Raw genomic sequence first — 20370 nt, forward strand, 5'->3', positions numbered from 1 at the left:
GAGCATTTATATACCTATATGCATATATACATATAGAACCAGAGAGAGAGAGAGAGAGAGAGAGAGAGAGAGAGATCCATGGTTGATTGAATTCACAGATGTCCATGGTCTTGGAAGACTGGCTCTATTTGTTTGGTGAGATTAGGATGGAACTTTCTTGCCTGAATTCCAGGTCCCCTTCTCTGACACGGAAAGATGAATGCATGCAGTGCCTTCCATAAAGGGTCCTCCTGGGAATGCGGGAGGAGCAGGAGTTTATACCAAAAAGGAGCATCTCAGAGAGCACAGGACACCCAAGCACTATGTGAGGCCTGCTCTGTGGGCCCCAGCCTGCATCCTGTCTCATGACCGGAGGCTGGCGCTGGGGTAGGCGTGGAAGTGGGGTGCGCTTCAGCACAAGGCAGACAGCAGCTCAGTGACAGGGCGTGAGGAAGAACAGAGACGGGACTCAGTTTCTCCAGTCCTGTCTTGCAGCCAGTCTGCATTTTCCAAGTTTTTAATTTTGAAAATCAAAATATCAGCCTGAAGTAAGTGTAGACTGGATTTTTCTACGTCAGAAGGGAACAGTCCGGGCGTGAGGCAGTGCATTTGAGGAGTGACGTGAGTATCGAGGTTTTAGTAAGAGAACGTAGAGCCGGGTTAGACACAAAATAGATTAATCTCCTGCAAAGCAATAAAACCACAGCCTAAGGGATGACCTTTTTGTGTCGGACACAAATCTCATGTTAACCAGAAGTTTGGGCTTTAACTAGCATTAACAGCAGCTCCTAACTCAGCAGAGGTAGGGAGCCCTGGCGGCCTGTAAGCAACTATCTCGTGTGTTTAAAGCACAGGATGATTCTCTTGTGTCTCTTTGAGTTTGGAGTCATTTTGAAGCCATGGTGCTCTGGTTGGCTCCCGTGAAGGCTAACTACCCCTCCACATGCTCTCTTCTCTAAGGGGCAGCCAGCGCGTCCACCCCCATGTCTCTTGGCTCCTCACCTCGCCAGCCCATTGGCCTGAGCTGGGGCTGCAAGAAGGGCCAGAGCCGCCTGGGCTGTAAATTCTGTACTCCTGAGCTGACACCCAAGCCTTCCCATCTGCCATGGAGAGTCCTCTGGACAGCTGTTCCTAGGAGGCTCCAAGGTTCCTAGGGTGAAAAGCCCCGAGACATAAGAGAGAGCAGGGGGAAGGCAGTAGACACCTTTGGCCCCCATTCACCCATCTATGAAGGAAAAAAAAAACCAGTCTGACCTTTCTGCTTTTTTTTTTTTTTTTTTTTTTTTTTTTTGGTGTCACTTGGAGATGCCTAGCACCCTTCCCATCATGAGACAGTTCCTTAGGGTTCTATAAAGGGGAATGATCCCCATTTTGTAGATGAAGAAACAGGCTTATGGCTCCCATAGTCAGCATGTGAGGTCAGTATCAGGAGAGCCAAATGGCCTCTGCGTCCAGTCCTTCTGTGGGTACTGCAGTCGCCTTTCATGAATGCAGGGAGTCACAACTCAAGACCCAGGGGTACCCAGGTCTGGATGGTGACGGGGGAGCTGGGCCACCCCTAACCTCATCAAACTCTCTCATCTCTCTTCAGGATCTCTACGCGCTAGACCTGGAGCCCTACCGCTACTCGGGAGTGAACCTGACTGGGTTCCGCATTCTCAACGTGGACAACCCTCATGTGTCAGCCATTGTGGAAAAGTGGTCCATGGAGCGGCTGCAGGCAGCTCCCCGGGCGGAGTCGGGCCTGTTGGATGGTGTGATGATGGTACAGTACGCAGATGGACAGATGGACCCCAGGGGCTCCCTCTCTCCCTCCTTGCTTCTCCCTTGTCCCTCAGTCCCTTGTCCCTTTTCTCGCTCCTTCTTTTCTTCCTTCCTTCCTTCCTTCCTTCCTTCCTTCCTTCCTTTCCTCCTTCCTCCCTTCCTTCCATCTCCACATAGAACAATTCAAGACCTGCCTAGACCTTATCTTTTCTAGCCTTTTCTTCTTGCTAGTTACACAGGACCTTCAGTAACTAGGACCTCCATATATCAGCCAGAACCCCAGGGACAACAGCCCCCGCTCCTCAGCCAAGCAAGGGCTCTCTCTAATAGCGGCACCGGCTGATTAAAAATGTCTTTCAGTAAAAGGAGCTAAAGACAATGAATTTAGATTGTGACAGGCAGATGTGAGGCTGGGAAGGCAAGAAAGGAATAAGGAGTGGGTGGGATTAGGCAGAGATGGTTTGGGCAGAGAGTCTGGAGAGAGAGCCGTAGCTACAGAGAAGAGGGTAGTGTCAGGGTATCCATAGACTGACAGGACCACTGAGGCTGGCCTGTCTTCAGGTGAAAGGATAGGGCCCTCTCTGGGCCTGAGGGCCTATTGCCTCCCCAGGGCCTCATGAGCTTGTGGTGAGTGGGGAGGAGCTGAGAAGCAGCGGCAGCCCTCAGACAGGCCTGTGCCCTCTGCAGACCGATGCAGCCCTGCTCTACGACGCGGTCCACATTGTGTCTGTGTGCTACCAGCGAGCGCCGCAGATGACTGTGAACTCCCTGCAGTGCCATCGGCACAAGGCCTGGCGCTTTGGTGGCCGCTTCATGAACTTCATCAAGGAGGTGAGTCTTACACCCCTCAAAGGATGCTCCCCGCCATCTCCAGTGCTCAGAAGCAGGCAGAGCGCTGGAGCACTCAGGTTTGGGGGTCTCAGATAGAAGCAGTTTCTGCTGCAAACTGACTGGGGTGGGCTACCTCACATCTCTGCGGCTCAGTTTCCCCAGTCTCCGAGGGGACTGAGATGGAAGCCCAGTGATGGAAGTACTCCCTCTCCCTGTCACTGTCCTCGCTGCTGTCACTCTGGACACAGGGTTTATGGCTCCCATCTACAGGCAAACACACTCAGGACCTCATGTGCCAGCGCATCGATGCTGGTTAAGTGGCTTAGAGTGACATGATCAACTCTGTTCCTCAGCTCAGAATGGTTGGGAAGACAGGGTAGAACCCAGGGCCTGAGCAGCATCTAGTCTCAGTAACTAGCAAGAAGACAATGCTAGAAAGGATGAGGTCTAGGTAGGTCTATCCTCAGCTACAGTGAGTAGGTGACCATGACCGACACCGAGGGGTTCAGGTGAAGCCCTCTATGAAGGACCAGATTCTCTTTCTGTCTGTGTCTCTCTGTCTCTATCTCACTGTGTGTGTGTGTGTGTGTGTGTGTGTTTGTGTGTGTGTGTGTGTGTGTTGCTTTGGATTCCATTAATTTGCTGGCAGCCACTGGCTGAGGCTTGGTCTCAAAGCTGTGCCCTCTCCCACCTCCAGCACAGCAGGTGTGACAGCTCTGATCTTTCAGTCACCATCATCTGTCCCTCTCCTTTTGGGTACCAGGTCCTAGCCAGAGGGCCTGCAGCCCACACTGCCTCAGAGACCCCACCTCTTCACCCCTTGCCCCTTGGAAAGCAAGAGGCTCAGCTCTGAGTGCCCACCCAAGGGAAGCAGCTTACCCACTGCCCAGCCTAGAAGAGAAGTCCCAGCCCCCTCCTGGGGCTCCCCTACCAGGCTGGGGCGGACACTCCGTCTCAGCATTCCTTCTGTTGTCCTTAGTGCCAGTGCCGTGGGGGCCGGGCAGGAGTAGCCGCTGCTCACTCACGTTCTTTCTATAACTGCAGCTCTAACTTTCAGACCCCAGGTACCCTGCATCGTCCTGTCTTCCCTTTGTCCGTTTCCAAGTTGCCCATCTCTGTCTGACTGCGTGACAGTAAATCATTTTAAAGACTTGGCATTTCCGAGAGGAGCTGGAAAATACCAGGCCGGAGTTCAGAGCGTGTGAAGCATCTTTCATTTAGCGAGTCCTGGGCCGCTGCTAGAAGGGGGCGGGTGGCCTGGGAAATGTCACGGGGAGGAGCTGCCCGTGGCCCCCTGCCCTGCCCCCGCCCACCCGCCCACAGACAGGCCGCACCTGCTGGCATTTAATTCCTCTGGAGCTGACAGGGAGGAAGGCCTCCGCTGCAGGAGCAGGGCAGCTGAAGACACCTGCTGAGATTTCCCTGGGGGCCAGTGGAGAGCCTGAGGGGTTCGCAGCAGGAGATGCAAGCCAGAGGCGTGGGGAAGCCAGCCTGAGGGAAGCTGGGCCTCCCTGTGAAGTCTGAAGCAGAGCTGTTCCCCTTCTCTGATGGGGCTTTTAATCTCCGTTCCCCTGGCCCCACCAGCTCCCCCAGCTCCGTGTGTGTGTGTGTGTGTGTGTGTGTGTGTGTGTGTGTGTGTGTGTGTTGCAGATGGATGTGCACGATCATGTGGAAACCAGAGGTGTGTGTATGTATATATATATATATATATATATCAGATACCTTCCATTATAGCATCTACCTTGGTTTTTTTCAGCCTGGTCTTTCACTGAACCTGGCATTCACAGATTAGGTGGGCTAACTGACCAGTGAGCCCTGGAGATCCACTGTCTCCACCCCACGCACACCCAGGGCTAGGGTTACTGACATCCAGAACCACACCCGACCTTTTTATGTGATCACCAGGGATCTGACTCCAGACCTCTTACTTCTGTGTCAGGCATTTTATTATCTGAACTATTTCCCCAGTGTCTCAGTCCATCTTTGAACCTCAGTATTCACATCTGGGAAATGAAGACAGTGATGACCTCCACTTAGCAGGGTCACAATGGAAGTGCAAGGGGTTCCCTAAGGGTAGTATTATAACTCTCTACTATCAGCTTCCGCCTGGAGCCTGGCCTTGCCCCAAGGCCTGCTCCTCCTCCCCAGCTGAGGGCCAGCTCCATTTGCAGGAGACTACTGGGTTCCAGAACCTACAAAGGAAAAGCGATAACCCATAATACTCAGTCATGACCATACACACAGTGGCATGGCACTGGGCACTTCACCTACCTCTTGTAGGGCCTGCAGAGCAGTGGGTTGTTCATTGGACCAAGTCTCCTTTGTTCTGCAGCCGTCTGGGGCTCCAGGGTGCTGCCGCTGAGTCAGGGTATTTTTCGTCTATTCCATCTACTTTTTAGGTTGGGCAGAAAAGGCTTGAGACAGAGTCTCAGGAAGTAGCTAGGCTGGCCTGGGATTCACAATCCTCCTGCCTCTAACCCAGCTACCATCTACCATTATCTGGAAAATACCACAGGGATTCCAAGCTGCCCAAGAACATGGAGACCCTCTAGGCCTCTAGCTTAGATTCAAAGATAAGTTTCCGGGGCCTGGGAACTTGAAAATATGATTGGTGCTGATGCTCATTCCAGGGAGAGGCCAGGGGCCCTGCTCAGAATGCAGGGTTATATCCAAACTAGTGCTCAGCCCGCAGGATACCCACATCCAGACCTCCTGCTTCCCACACCTCTCCTCTGGGTACTGCATTCCTACCTGCTCCCACTCACAAGACTGGCATAGAAACAGTATCCCCCCTCTTTGCCACTGCTGGCTGTCTCCCTATTTCCCAATCCTCTTTTGCACCCCAGAACCTCAGGATGAATGATGGGTTTTCTTTTTCCAGACACAGAAATATAACTGCAAAATACCCAACAACATTAACCCCAAGGAAAAAGAAGAGGGAAGGGGTCCAAATCAAGGGGTAAGGCCCCAGGACCAGAGGTCTAGCTTGCCTCTGCTTACTGTATAGTGCAAGCTTTGGGGCTCCCAATACTTTCTCCCTCCAGACCTGTTCCCATGATTCCCATCGGAAATCATGAGCCTCACCTGGCCAGATCTCAAGGCCACCTGGGAAGCTAAGTGATGCAAACATTCTTAGGGTATCACCTCTCTGTCTGGGGAGATGACTCCAGCAGTAAAGCGCCTGGTATACAAGCATTAGAGTCAGCATTTGAGTCCCCAGCACCCATGTATAAAGCTGAACACAGCGCAGACCTGTAACGCCAGTTCTGGGAAGACAGACAGATGAATCCATAGAATTCCCTGGCCTGCCAGCCCTCGCTGAGTCAGTGAGATCCAGATTCAGGGAGACTCTCACAAATATAAGATGAAAGGCCTGGGGAGATGGCTTTGCAGATAAGAGCTCTTGCTGCGCAATCCTGAGGACCCGAGTTCAAATCCCCAGCACACACATAAAAGCCAGGCATGGCTGCGAGTGCCTGTCCTTGAGGAGAAGAGACAGGGGCATCCCAGGATTGTGTTAATCAGCTACAACAGGGCAAGCTTCAGGTTCAGAGAGAGCCTGGCTCAGGAGAAGAGGTAGAGAGTGGCAGAGGACAACACCGTCACCCTCCACAAGGCCATGGCCACCCACACACGTGTATGCAACATACAGTAATAATAATGATAATAATAATAATAATAATAATTATTATTATTATTATTATTGTTACTTTAAATAAGGTGGAGAATGACTGAGAAAGACATTCAACATTGACACCTCCACATGCATCTGCATACATGTACGTGTACAAACACACAGAAAAAAGTGCAACACACAGACACACATACACATTTGCATGCATTCTTGTGTATGCAAAGAATGATTACTCGGGACCTCCCAGCAAAGAAACGATCTAGAACAATATCCAACGCTGGCACACCTGAAGGTAGCAATTCTTCTCATGAACAGGGAGAAATAGCTGTGGGCTATTCACCTATTCACAAGCACAGGCCTTGCTCAGGCGGTCCCACCCTGGTCTAGAAGACAGTTTGCTTGAAGTTAAGAAGGTACAACTGCCTCTTTTGTTAATAACAACAAAGTAACAGCTGCTGCTGTTTACCAGGGCCTGAATGAGACCAGGCCTTCTCTCTGGGTTTCCTGACTTATTTCACTCTCACAGCTTTTTGGAAAGATGGATACCATGATTAGTCCCATTTTCTAGCTGAGGAAGCTGAGGCAGAGAGTATTCAAGGTCACAGAGATCCTGGAGTTGACCCCAAGAGTTCTCAACTGTGGCCTGGAGCTGAGGCAGTAGGTTGAGGGACTTGGTCTCTGGGGTTAATGTTTCAAGGATGCGGCTTTGTAACCAGAGCCTTTGGTGAGTCTCCTGTGCTCCAGCTCTGCTCACCTGCCTCCCTGGCCGTCTCCAGGGATCTGACACGGGCTCCCCCTTCCCAGGGCTTCGAGGCGGGGGCTCATTTGAGCGCATCCGAGATCGATGTTGTACAGGAGAAGGTGCAGATGTAGAGCTGGCTAAAGAGCGTAATAGAATTTATGGAAATCGCTGGCTCGCACCACAGCCCGAGCAATGATGGAGGTGATTATTAATTAATCATGGTCTTGGGGGAACAGTATCAGTGCAAGGAGTAATTAAAATGAAGCATTGTACAGTTGTACCGAATGATGATTTATGAGCCCGAGGAATTGCCGCTCTGCCCTCTCCCCTCCGCAGGCTCAATGGGAAGGATTAACTGGACGGATTGTTTTCAACAAAACCAGTGGCTTGCGGACTGATTTTGATCTGGACATCATCAGCCTGAAGGAAGATGGCCTCGAGAAGGTGCGTGGGCTGTGGTGCAGGCTCAGCAGAGGGCCAGGGATGCTGGAAGTGCCTTCCGTAAGCCCACGGGCTGAGGGGCCAGAGCCACTGCAGACACGCCCTTGAGATTCAACTGACCCAGCATGGCTTCTGCAGAGCTGTAAGCCAGAGGAGACTGTAGGGCCCTGTTACACCTGAAGGTGCCAATCTCAGTGGCTTAGCTACAGCCGACACCTATGACCTCACTCTGTGAGCTAGGCCTGTCAGAGAAACATAGTGAAAGACTCGTGGCACAAGTGGCTGTCTCTAAGCCCCTGAGTGGGTCAGAGATAAGGACATGTGTGTTCTTAGGTTAAACTTTCTAATCTCCACAGATTGCCTATTGGGGGTAGCAAGCTCACAGTCTCTGTGAGGCATTTAAGCAAATATGGAGAGATTATTTGTCTGGGAGATTGAGAAAAATCCTTACCTCAAGGAGATGTTGAAGTCCTTGGGGTCTGGGCTCCCCAAATTGCAGTTTCTCAGACCACTGATTCCGATATTTGGTCAAAGAAAGCAAACCTATCTGAACTTGGAGCCTCTCCTCTGACCAACAGAGGAATTGTTCAATGAGGCCTGTGACAGGGCCTGTGAGAGTGAGGCCCTCAGCCTGTGCTACCAAAGTCAGGCTGCTGGACCCTCTGCTGTCTCTGGGCCTCAAGCAGACTCCCATCCTCATGTCCTGCATGTATGGTTCAGCCTCTCCAGATGGTCATTGTAAGTCCCTCCTCTACCGTACCTCACACTCTTATCCACCCCTAGCCCTCATCCATCCTGAATGTATGTGCAGATGGAATTTCACCAAGTCCGACTCTACCGTGCCCATGGTTTCCCGATTCCAAGCCAGTGCATGCCACAGCCCTGTGGGGCCGTTTAGCTTCTGAGAAATTCTTCAGTTGGCCTCCTCACCCAACCCAGTCTCTTCAGCTTCCTGAAATACTCCACAGTGGTCCTGCCCTCCTAATCTCCTGGGTATCATCCCGTCCTGCTTCCCTAGCTATGAAAGTGCCGTCCGCGATCCTCCCCCAGGCGTGGACCTGGCTCTATTAGCCGCTGTGTACTTGTGTTCATGACCCTCTGATTTTCTCCTGAGTCCTTCCAGTCACTTTATAGGGGAGAGGTGACCAGAAACCCCACGATTCATCCACAGCTACCTCATGCCATGTGTGGCATTAATTCCCAAGGGCAGGGGCCCTTCCTAGGATCACTGAGCCCCTCTCACTGTCCTAGCCCTAGGCGTGCTCCATGGGTCCCTCAATCTTGTTTAAGCCCCCCCCCCCCAAACCCTCCTCCCTGGTGCTGGAGAGCAGCCTCCCTCTCAGCAGTACCATGACTAACGTGTTCTCAGGTAGCCATCCTAGCCTTTCTTTTTCAGCCACTCATCTCGAGGGACAGCATCAAATTCTAGGGATAGGAGATAGATGGCACACACGCCACCGCTTTCCGCTCCTGTGCCCGTGGCAGGCATCAGTAATTGATCACTGGAGCACTCTTTCCATCTGAGCCCACCCTGCAGCATCTATCTCCCAACAGCCCTCCAGGCAGCTGGTACAAATTGACCGTAGCTAATACTCAAGGAAAACTCTATTATCCCTGGATGGAGGTTGGCTTGCCTGGTGCCCACTAGAGGCTCCCAGTCATAGCCACCTGGGCCTGTGAGCAGAGAACCTCTTCTTCAATCTCCTTCTTTCATCTGCACTAGGCCTGGAATCTACCAGGACAGCCAGTCAGGGCTTAGAAGAGCTCACTAGGCTGAGGCTCCTTACGCCTCTGCTTGCTGAGTGGCTCCTGCAGCTCCCCCTCCTGCTCAGCACCCAGCCTCTGCTCAGCATCTCCACGCACTGAACTTGGCCCAGTTTAGAAAGGAGCCTCTTCCCTCTCCTCCGCCTTGCCTCCTTCCTTGGGGCCCCGGTGGTCCACACAGGCAGAGAACATGCTGAGCGCTCAGCCCAGCCACAGCCTCCCATTGCCTCCTTCTGTTTGCTAAGCTGGGTCAGAGCTGATCCAGCCAGCTCCAGCCGGTGGCTTTGGGAGGATTAAGGCAGAATTACCCAAGCATAATTACTTATCTCCCTGCTATCTGTGGCGCACAGCTCTCTGAGTGGGTTGTTTGCACTTGGCCTCTCTGTTTAATTGATTAGGTTTTCTGAGTACCCCCAACTGGGCCAAGGACAGAGTGGGCGAGCTGATGCCTTCCCTGAGAGAGGGGAGCCAGGATGAGGCCCAGCTGGGAAGTTTGCTCAGAATGCACCTGCAAGAGGCCTAGGGCTTTAGAATGACTTATAAAAAATGTATTGCATTTATTTATTCATTGTGGGTGCGTGTATGGAGTCAAGCCATTGTGCACCTGTGGACACCAGAGGACAACTTTCAGGAGTCGGTTCTGCCCTTCTACCATGTGGGCCCCAGGGATCTTCTGGCTTGGCAGCATGAGCCTTTACCTGCCAACCCTGGGATGACATTTAAACCCTACCTCTCCATCCTTTGACCTGATATTGATAATGATGCTGTGAGGAGTTTCCGTGGTGACAGGTATCTGCCCACTTTAAGGGTGAAGCCACAAGGCGAGCTGCCTCCAGCCGTAGTGCATGCAGTTCACTCACTCGTGTTGTCACCCATATCAGCTTCCTGGTGAGGCCGACCTGATGCTTGTTCACCACAGCCCTTCCTTTACTTGGTACACACATGTGAGGCACTTCTCCCTCTCTGCTTTGCCAGCTCCCTGCAGCTCCTCTGCATTTCTCCTTCAGCTGAGACTTTGTCAGCAAGAGGAAAAGGAAAACCTCACACTTCCACGTCTCCTCCTCCGAGCGAGGGCAGCAGGGTTGTCATCAGAATTCTATCCTCAGAACACACAATCACCTCAACAGTGGCAGTGGTTGTGACCATTGGAAGCAGATGGCCTTATTGATGAGGAGAAAGGAAGGACTCAGCATCTGTTTTTGTCTGTCTGTCTGTCCATCCAGGTTGGAGTGTGGAGTCCAGCTGACGGTCTCAATATCACTGAAGTTGCCAAAGGCCGAGGTCCTAATGTCACTGACTCTCTGACCAATAGGTCACTCATCGTCACCACTGTGCTGGTAAGAGCCTCAGGCCCTGCTGGAAGGGCCATCTGTCCTGAGAGACCATTCCATTTCCCACCTGTCACATCTTGGGCACCCCTTAGGAGGCTCTCAAGAGACAAGGACTCAGTAGCAAAGTGGATTACAAGAAAGTAGGGGAAGGTTGGAACCCAGGACCTCTCCCTGTCCCCTAGAGAAAACCATGTTCGCTGTTTCACCCACTGTGTGCCACCTGCTTTCTTAGTAGGACCACAAAAGAGACTTGACTGCTCACTGCTCATCACAACTAGGGGTCTCTTCTCCTGGGCCTTCCCTTGAGCAGGTGCTATGAGCCCCTCCAGCCATGGAAGGTGCTGTGGCCACACCCAAGAGCCCCAAGAGGCTTGGGTTCAGGGTTTATAAATCTCGAAAGCCAGAGGCTGTGACCTCTCCCCCTGAATAGTACAGCATCCCATCCTCTCTCTGGAAGAGTCAGTGGGTCTTAACTTCCCATGATACTTGGATGGGGTAACTCCCAGCTGCCTCCCAGTTCAGCTAGACTCCTTCTCCGTGACTTCTGTTCTCCTCTTGAATCGATCTTCTGATTCAATCAGGAAGTGCCCCATGGGCTCTCCCAGGCTCCCTGCAGCACTGGCTCTTTGCAGCCAGTGCTGTCCCTTACTGACCTGTGCTGTACCCATTCTCCATGTGTGACTGACCGCCTTCTAGGAGGCTGCAGAGACAGGCAGAGGCTCAAAGCAGGCCCTCCCTGGAGAAAGGAGAGAGCCAAGCAGAAGCTGAGCCCTTTGGGGACAATTCTAGTACAAGTAGACCTTTTAGAGTGTCGCAACTGTATCTGTAAGACCCATCCCCGGATACCTGGGCTTGTTCCTCTTCACAAAAGCAATCTTGGCCCATTAAGATTAAGGAAGATAAAGGAAACCTTCCGTGGGTGAGGCCTGGACCCAAGTCTTGGGAGCTCTTCATGGTGCTTGGATAAGGGTGCCTTCCCCTGCCTTCCCAACTGAGGCCGTTCGGCCAGGCTGTTCTACACCATCCTCCCCTCTAGTGTGCATGTATTCACCATGCATGTATTCAGTGGCTGGGTTGGTGGGGGCGCACCATGAAACAGGGAAGAAACTGTGAAATACCCCCCCTGCCAATTCTTCAAGGAACCTCAAGGACTCTGGAGTACTGTACATGTTGAGGGGGAATTTTAGCCAGTGTGTCTCATCACTAGCCTCCAGGGTCATGGTCACTGAGAAATCCCATTAAAGACCATAGAAACTGAATAGGTATTGTGGACAAGCTGCTGATAGAGCCAGAAGAAGAGAGCCAGGGAGGTATAATCCTGCCTTTGTCAGGGCATGAACCTGAGAAGTCTTCCAAATAGTCATATGCCCTCCCTTCCTGTCTCTAGGGATCCACTTGTTAAGGAGACAAATACTAAAGCCATAAGTCAAAAAGACCTCAACAGGAACAGGAGAAAAACAAATGTAAAATACAAACGATAAAAATAAACAAAAAGCACCCACAGATATAAAGGAGACTGATGAGCCGTTAAAAGAATGTGGATGTGGATAAGAATAGGAAGGATGAGGGACAGCAAGAGGAGGGCTAAACAGAAAGGTTAGGCAGGAACTAATGAAGAGAAAATGAGGTAAGGAGAGAGATTAAAAGGGAAGATATTAAGGAAGACGAAAAATTAAATAATTTACAACACTGGCTAGACAAGGTTAAAAAAAAATGTTCAAGCCAAAAAAAAAAAAAAAGTCAAAAAGCAAAAGGATGAAAGTGTGACAACGGCAAAATATAAAAGGGTAAAAAAAATAAAATAATAAAAAGGTGGTAAAAGATTAAACGCAGAATCGCATGAAATGTGAGGTATAAATAAAACACTTCTTGCAAGGTAAGATTAAAATGAGGTGAGAGAAAGGCGACTTCGGAGATGAGGAGGAGAGATGGTTACAGGCACCATGGAGACACAACCACAACCATGAAGCAAGACTCCAAACAGAGCAATCATAAGCTGAGGACTCCCCAGCAGGACACAAGACATGGCCATCTCGAAAGGCCACTGGGTCACATCTCATGGAAATGGCACCTGCCCCTGTCTCAATAGTGCGGAGCTGGTTTTGATCCCAGCACTCAGGAAGCAGAGGCAGGGGGAATCTCTGCGAGTTCAAGGCCAGCCTGGTCTGCATAGTGAGTTCCAGGATAGCTCCTCCCCTCCCAATAAAAGAGAATGAATTGTTCTGTAGAGGTGCAGGGGGTGGGGGGGAGGGGTGCTTTGCCTTGCCTTGCCTTACTTGAAAACCCAAATCAAGCAAACAACCCATGCTCCTGGTCAGTCCATCTTCGCCGTTTCTTCACCATAGTAGCAGCGCTGGTCCCCAACCAGCTGGACTCACTCCTTTCCCAGAACTGGCTGGCTCCCAAGGACCCCAAGAGGATGTGGGGGAGGCAAGCTTCTCCTGGCTCATAACCTGGACACAGCTCCATCTGCCCCACTACCCCTCGGCCTCCACTCAACTGGGTAGAAATGGCCAATAGCTCTTTGGCACCTGTAGGAACAGCGGAGGAGCAATAGCTAAGCGCACAGACTTTGGGGCTGTGTCCCGGCCTCTCTGTTGACATACTGTGTTGGCCTGAAACACAGCTTTCCTTTTCTGCACCTGTGGCTTACCTGACCTTGCCACATCCACCCAGGACCTCCTCAGACCCCTAACCTCTCAGAGGGACATAAGCCTCCAGGCTGGCCTCTACCTCCCTTGGCCTCACCGCCTAGCCTTTATTATTTATCCCTGGGATGGCTACACAAGTCGGGAGTAGTCCCGACTGGCTCTTGCAAAGCTGTCCTGGCTGAAAACTCAGCCCCTTGCCCGGCTTCCTGTGTGCAGGGCCAGCACCTCCTGCTGGGAACAAGGGCCCCTGCCTGTCTTTCCTGGAACTGTTAAGGCAGGCAGCCACACTTTGAGTGACAGACAGGCACCAAGGCACAGAATCAGAACATCAAACTATTCAGCCCCTGGACACTAGAACCTGGAGGGAAGAGCCCTGGGGAGAAGGACTCCCTTCATCCTGGGATGTGACAGGCCACGGCAGCCTAGGTGTGCTCCCCAACCCCATCTTCTAGTCTCTATCCTAAACCTCCGGGGTTAGATCCTTGGGGTGCCTTGTTCTGAATGGGCAAATAGAGCACGGGTCTGACTGTGCCCTCTGGCCACTCAGATCACACTCTAAAGCTGGAAGCCTACCCAGCACCCTCCCTGCAGGCCCAGCCTCTCTTCTGGATCTGCTCTTCCATGCTCTCATGAAAAATGCATGCACTCAAACCTCAGCTCACACCAAGCAAGCGCACGCATTGTGCTCCCGGGGCCCTGCTTTTGAAGGTTCAAGGTACTTTGGGCTATGAATGTGACTGGCAAACAGGGTGCATGTGGGTGCATGTGAATTCTGAGGAGAGGCCACAAATGGCCTCTGGATACCCACCAGTACAATAGGTATGCACACCGTGACCCACATAGACTCAACCGCAAGGCAAGGTGACCCCTACCTAGCACCGCTGGAAAAGGAAAAAGTCAAGACCAGAATGTGGAATCAGAAGACCAGGCCAGGGGCCATTCTGGATCCTCCCACTGGAGAAATAGGATTCTGAACGCCCTATCTTGTTCTGCCCTGTAGCCGCGAAGGCCTTGGGTCAGGGTACTTCGTCTGTGTGTCCAAGCAGGGTCAGACAGACAGAACTCAGGAGCATGTGAGTCACATTACCTGTGTGTATACATGCGCACATGAGGCATGGCCTATGTCAAGGCACTTGGAGAGAGACCCAGCTATCAGATGGCTGATCCCTGAATCTGTCTCCTCTGGGAGCTGCCTCCTCCCTGCCTCCTCTGTCAACCTTCTGGCCCTGTGTCTGGGAGAAGCTTAGCTCTAGGCCTGGCCTCTCTACTGCTAAGTGATTGTAGTGAACCCAGATGAAACCTTGTGACTGAAAGTCAGGAAAGGTTATTTTTCTGGACCCCTGTTTTCGGTGACTTGTTGAGGAGAAATATTACCCCTGGTCCCACGGCTCTTCTCCCGGAGCAATAGGAGAGCGTGAAGTTATGAAATTGAGGGCACCTTCACTGAGCAATCGATTAGCAGCTGAGGGAGCCGGTGAACTGGCTGTCTGGACATTTCCAGTAATAAATTGTGAAATAGTCCATGAATAAGTAGTCTCAGAGTTGAGAATTACCCCCTAGGAAATGTTGCTGGACTGGAGACGCATTACTAAGGCGAACACCATTTTAATGCCCTGGGCTTCAGCTGTTAAATATGTATGCCATCCGCAAAGCACTTCCCGAAATTAATGGCATTTTGCAGCTGCTCCGAAGGCAGCGTATTTAGATGGAGATGTATAGATTCTGGGGCTGTGGTGGCTTCGCAAATGAAGTGCTAATTTTAGAGGCTAAGTCCGTAGAGGGGTGTGGAGGGGGTGGGTCAGGAAGGAAGAAGTCCTACCGGCTTTCCCACTCTGTTCCCTCCACTTCCGCTGGCGGCCATGATTGTTACCTTTGATGACGTGGGGTGTGGTCACTGAAGTAACTGGGCAGAGAGTACGTGGGAAGCAGGAATGGGCATGAACAGTAATAATAAGAACAATTAGTAGTAGTGATATTGGCAGCTAACACTTGCCAGGCACTAAGTGCTTTTCTTACTCTTGGTAGGATACGTTCTGTTAGAATCTACATTCTACAGAAGGGAGTGGGAATCTCTCCCTGTCTTGGCAATTTCCCTGGGAAAGATGATAACTTCTCTCTAATTCTCTGGCTATGCTTGGATGAGATCAGGACCACCACGTACAGTAATGTAGCCTACTCACTGCATAAGAAAATCAGTTGGGGGTAAATGGGCTGACAGCCCACCTACGTATGCCCCTCTCTCTCTTCAGGACATCCTCAGGGACTCGGGGCGTATTACCTGAGGAAGGGTCAAAGGGTCAACCTTCACTCAGCCTGAGCCCCTGTCCCAGGCCTACCTGTACTTCCCTTCTCCCATGTTGAGCTGCTTGTCTGGGTGCAGGGTAGCACCAGAGGCCCCGAGGTCTAGGGTGGAGCTACCCTAAAAGTCTACATTCCCATGTGATTAGCCTTGAAAGCATTGTCCTCAGACTCCCCGGATGGTCGGGAGCCCCTTGGAGATTCAGCCACTCTGTCTCAGAAACCCCTGAAGGAGTTGTTAAGCCTGAGCCGTCAGTTATAAGGTGGGGTGGTACACTGGGAAACTGGAGGACCTGTGTAGAAGAACAGAGCCCACCTGACATGGCAGGAACCCAGCTGAGACATTGGCAGGCCTCTGCTCCTGAGGACAGCCAACAATGGTCACCAGGGCCTTCCACGTCTCACCCCATCCCAGGGGCCCAGGGGCTCAAGAAAATGGCCCTGTCAATGGGGAGAGACTGAGACACCCCTCTAAGTAAGTACTGGGCAAGCATTCTGCCAGTGGACAGCACTCAGCTAGGAGGAGAGGCATTTAGACAAGAGCAGAGTGCTGTGGTGGGTGTGGTGATGGCCAGGAGGCCAGCGCAGAGGATAGGTCAGGACTGAGGAAGGAGGTCCAGGAGACCAAAGCAGGAGAGGAGACAGTAGCTCTCAGCCTGAGCTCAGGACCTCTAAGAGCAAGTAAAGTCAGGGCGGCCTAAGCCTGGGGACGGAACAGAAAGGAGCTGGGTACAGCTGAACCCGAGCTCCTTGGAATGTTTTCAACTGCTGTGCGGCCTTGGGTGATGTAGCGACTCTCTGAGTCTGTTTCTTCATGTATTAAATGGCGATAAGATCGTCTATTTTGCATCCTAATAAAACTTAAACAAAACAGACTGACAGGAGTCAAAAAATGGCACATGGTGCAAAGTAGCAATTCAACAAATGTGGGGGTGGGGGAATTCAGCTCAACCACTCCAGATGTCAACACAGGGTTGTGAGTGAGTGGGGGATGGGTGCTGGAGCTCCACAGAATCAAGGAGTAGCATTTTGGCCTGGATTCTGGGGCATCTGGATCTTGCCGCCTTCAAGTACCTCCAACTGGATGCTGTCGGTTCAGGCCTCCCCTGGCTCCCTGCCTCTTCTAGTTCTTCATTTGTGGTACAGTTAGGAAGGAGTGTGTTTTTGAAAAGCCAGACAGCACTGAGCCTTACTCTATGCCTTCCACCTGGAAAGAGGCGCCTAACACAGGACAGACAGCCCTGGGCCCACACACAGCCTTCTGAGGACCAGCTGATCCCTGGGAGAGCACAGCCACATACAGCTGAAGTTACCACTCTAGCCCCACTGTTGGCTTCCTGTCAGATCCGGACTTGGGTGCTGAGGGGACCTTAAAAGAATGGTCTTGGGAAGGGGGTGTGTGTCCAATCTGTTAACTAATTTGTTAACGTGTCTAATCTGGAGCAAGTAGGAGAGTCACTGTACCTGATGAAGGGCTTTGGCTGCATGGTCCTCCAACTCAAGTGGACAGGAAGCTCACAAGCAGCTCCTGCCTGGGTGGGTCTAGTGTGGGCCCCAGAGCGATTCTTTAACTGGTTCTAAGGTCAGGCTCAGGCTAGATTGGGACCCTGGTACAGTAGAAGACCTGTACTTTAGAATCAGGTGTCCTGTTCCATCTCTTAACAGTTTTGGGTCATTGGCACCTATGTCAGTCAGCAGCAGCAGGGCTCTGTCCTCTTGGGCTGAGAACCATCCCTGCGGGTGCCATTGCAAGCCACCAAGCTGGCTTTCAGAAAATAGACTTAGCCATGACTTGTTTCTAGGCTGTTGGCCCAAGCCATTTGAAATAGTGTCAGAGCCTGGTGGTGGCGGCGCACGCCTTTAATCCCAGCACTTGGGAGGCAGAGGCAGGTAGATTTGAGTTCGAGGCCAGCCTTGGTCTACAGAGTGAGTTCCAGGACAGCTGGGGCTACACAGAGAAACCCTGTCTTGAAAAAACAAGAAAGAAAGAAAGAAAGAAAGAAAGAAAGAAAGAAAGAAAGAAAGAAAGAAAGAAAGAAAGAAAGACAGGAAAGAAAGAAAGACAGGAAAGAAAGAAAGACAGGAAAGAAAGAAAGACAGGAAAGAAAGAAAGACAGGAAAGAAAGACAGGAAAGAAAGAAAGACAGGAAAGAAGAAAATAAAGAAAGAAATAGCGTCAGAAACAGGGCCTGTGGAGATGGGATGATTAATGGGAAAGAACTTACGGAGCAAGCAGGAGGGCCTGGGTTTCATCCATAGAACTACATAGAAAGCCAGGGGTGGTGCCTCAGCCTTGAAATCTGAGTGCTAGGGAGGCAGAGACGAGGATCCCTAAGATTCTACAGTTATTGAGTCTAGTCCATTCAGCAGGCTCCAGGCCAGTGTAGACCCTGTCTCAAGAACAGGGTGTATGACCCCCAAAGTGCTCTGTGGTGTCCAGTCTGTCCCACAGAAGCAAAGTGGACATCAAGAGGTCAATTCTGATTACAGAAACACAAGTAATTTTCTTTTTAAGGCAATTTTTCTTTTCGAGACATGGTCGCACTATGGTCTCTCTGGCCAACCTGGGACTCTATGTAAACCAGGCTGGCCTCGAATTCACAGAGATCCTCCTGCCTTTGCCTCCAGAGTGCTAAGAGTAAAGGCATAAACTACCATGTCTGACTGGGGGGAATATCTAAAAAATATTCTCTGTGTTTAAAGCATGTTTTATTATTATTAAGATGAAAGTAATAAAAAAAAGTGGATGATACTTGAGCAGTGACACCTAAGTTTGACCTCTAGCTCACACACATATGCCCATGTATCTATACACACACATGCACCCGATGAGCGTGTGTGCGTGCGTGCGTGTTTGTGTGTGTGTGTGTGTGTGTGTGCATATAAGAGACTGGGACAGCTGTGGTGGCACATGCCTGTAATTCCAGCATTTGGGAGGTGGATGCAGGAAGATCTGGAGTTCAAAGTCACGCTTAACTGCTTATTGATTTCAAGGTCAGTCTGAGCTACAGAGCCTACGCCCACCCAAGCCACTTAGCCTAGCACCTCTTTTCCCTCTGTCCTCACAGGAGGAGCCTTTCGTCATGTTCCGCAAGTCTGATAGGACCCTTTATGGCAATGATCGTTTCGAGGGCTACTGCATCGACCTGCTCAAGGAGCTAGCGCACATCCTGGGCTTCTCCTACGAGATCCGGCTGGTGGAAGACGGCAAGTACGGGGCCCAGGACGACAAGGGCCAGTGGAACGGCATGGTCAAGGAACTCATTGACCACGTAAGCCAAGGCTTGGGCATGGAGGATGGGATGAGGACAGGGTGGGCCGTTCTGGGGAAGTGCCAGGTGAACATCTGGGCATCCCAGCAGGCGACAGGATAAGACCGGGTAGATGGAGATGAAGATTGTGGCCTTGGGGACTGATCAAGATCCATCAATGTGTGCCCAGCTTTGCTGGGTCTGCCTGGCCTAGACTGTCCACCTCCCAACATCCCCACTATGTACACAAATTGTCCCTCTGATGACGGGCCTTCCCAAGGCAGCTTTGGCGAGCTTGCTTGGGGAGGATTCTTACTGACTCTCAGCCTTTTGCTCCTTGAAGGATATCCCAGCCCTGGGATTGAGGAACCCAAACGAACATACCACCCAACTCAGGGACACACAAACTGACCTGTCACTTCTCTAGTCACTGTGGGTTCATTGGTTCAACAGATGACTGAAGGCTTGGGGCTCACATGAAGGGGAGAGTCAGTCTATACTGGGCAGCACCAAGGACCTCCCACTCTGCCTGGAGGGGGAAGACCTGGGGAGTCATGGAGGCAGGGTGAAGGGAGAGAGGCCCAAGGCAGGAGGAGCCTTGGCTTGTAGACTGCGAGGAAGAGAACAAGGAAGTTACAGACCAAGAAAGGAATTGGGGCCCTTGGCTATGGGCACAGGCACAAGTCACCCAGCTGAGCCGCTGCCTCCCCAGTGAGATGTACAGGTCACTGCCCACCTCAGTACGCACCTCAGGAGCACTGGGGCAGGGTCACAGGGCCACAGGTACCCATGTGATGCTAACAGCAAACATACTTTCCATCTTGAGAAGTTCAGACACAGTACCTGAGGCAGATCTGAGGCTCAAGAACCAGCTTTTAGGTTTAGCAGAGGTGTGAGCTGGGAAGTTCTTCAGTGCAAGCACACACACACACACACACACACACACACAGAGCCCCATACCTTCTCTTTGACTATAGGTATAGTTGGTAACTACCGAGGCTGATAAAGAAGGGGCAGCTACTGCTTGTCAGGCTCACGGGACACAGATGAAATATTCCCAGTCTCCAGCTCAGGGTCCTCAGCAGTACAGAAGCAATACTTATCTGAAAGAAATCCTGCCTGCAGATAAGGAGGAAAGGACCAGATCTTCCATGGACCCTTAGACCTGGTCCCCCCATCCATGGGCAGCCCACTGATGCTGTTGCAGAAGCTGAGGCAGCAGGGAGCCAGGAGCCAGGCCTCAGATATCGAGTGGTGGGCTGGGTGCAAAGCCAGAGAGTCTTCTAAGGCTCTGTACCTAAGTGAGCCTGAGCTTTCCTCTCTCTAGAAGAGAGGCCACACTGTCCCAGAGCCAGGAAGGAGGCGCATTCATGGCTGACAGTCTGCAATGCACCGTAATCCCAGTTAGCGTCTGGGCTCCTCACTGTGCTGACTCTCCAGATAGAGGCAGCCTCACCAGGCTTTGGCCACCGATGGATGACGTTGGTGAAGGTACCACATGGGGACCTCAGAGGCATGTGGTAGGGAGGAAAGTTGAGGCACAAGAGTCACTCAGAGTCTGCTATGGTAGGCCTATGTCCCTGGCCTGACATGGGTCTGCTGTGTCAGACATGGTTTGTATGGAAGACTGGCGGGAGAGGGAGATGCTGAAGAGCCTGCACTGGTGCTGGCACTCGGTGGCTGT

General features: G+C 51.6%; 1 protein-coding gene across 1 annotated transcript in view; it reads left to right on the forward strand.

The window, feature by feature from the left end:
* The window catches only part of Grik3 (glutamate ionotropic receptor kainate type subunit 3), a 216048-nt gene that overhangs the window by 157754 nt on the left and 37924 nt on the right, over positions 1-20370 (forward strand). Inside the window, exons 6-10 of the mRNA XM_052177323.1 lie at positions 1571-1744; positions 2431-2574; positions 7287-7394; positions 10379-10492; positions 18504-18707. Of these exons, the coding sequence (XP_052033283.1) occupies positions 1571-1744; positions 2431-2574; positions 7287-7394; positions 10379-10492; positions 18504-18707 (744 nt within the window). The remainder of the gene's footprint in view (positions 1-1570; positions 1745-2430; positions 2575-7286; positions 7395-10378; positions 10493-18503; positions 18708-20370) is intronic.

Source organism: Apodemus sylvaticus, chromosome 3 (genome assembly GCF_947179515.1).
Source record: "Apodemus sylvaticus chromosome 3, mApoSyl1.1, whole genome shotgun sequence".
NCBI classification, from domain to species: Eukaryota; Metazoa; Chordata; class Mammalia; order Rodentia; family Muridae; genus Apodemus; species Apodemus sylvaticus.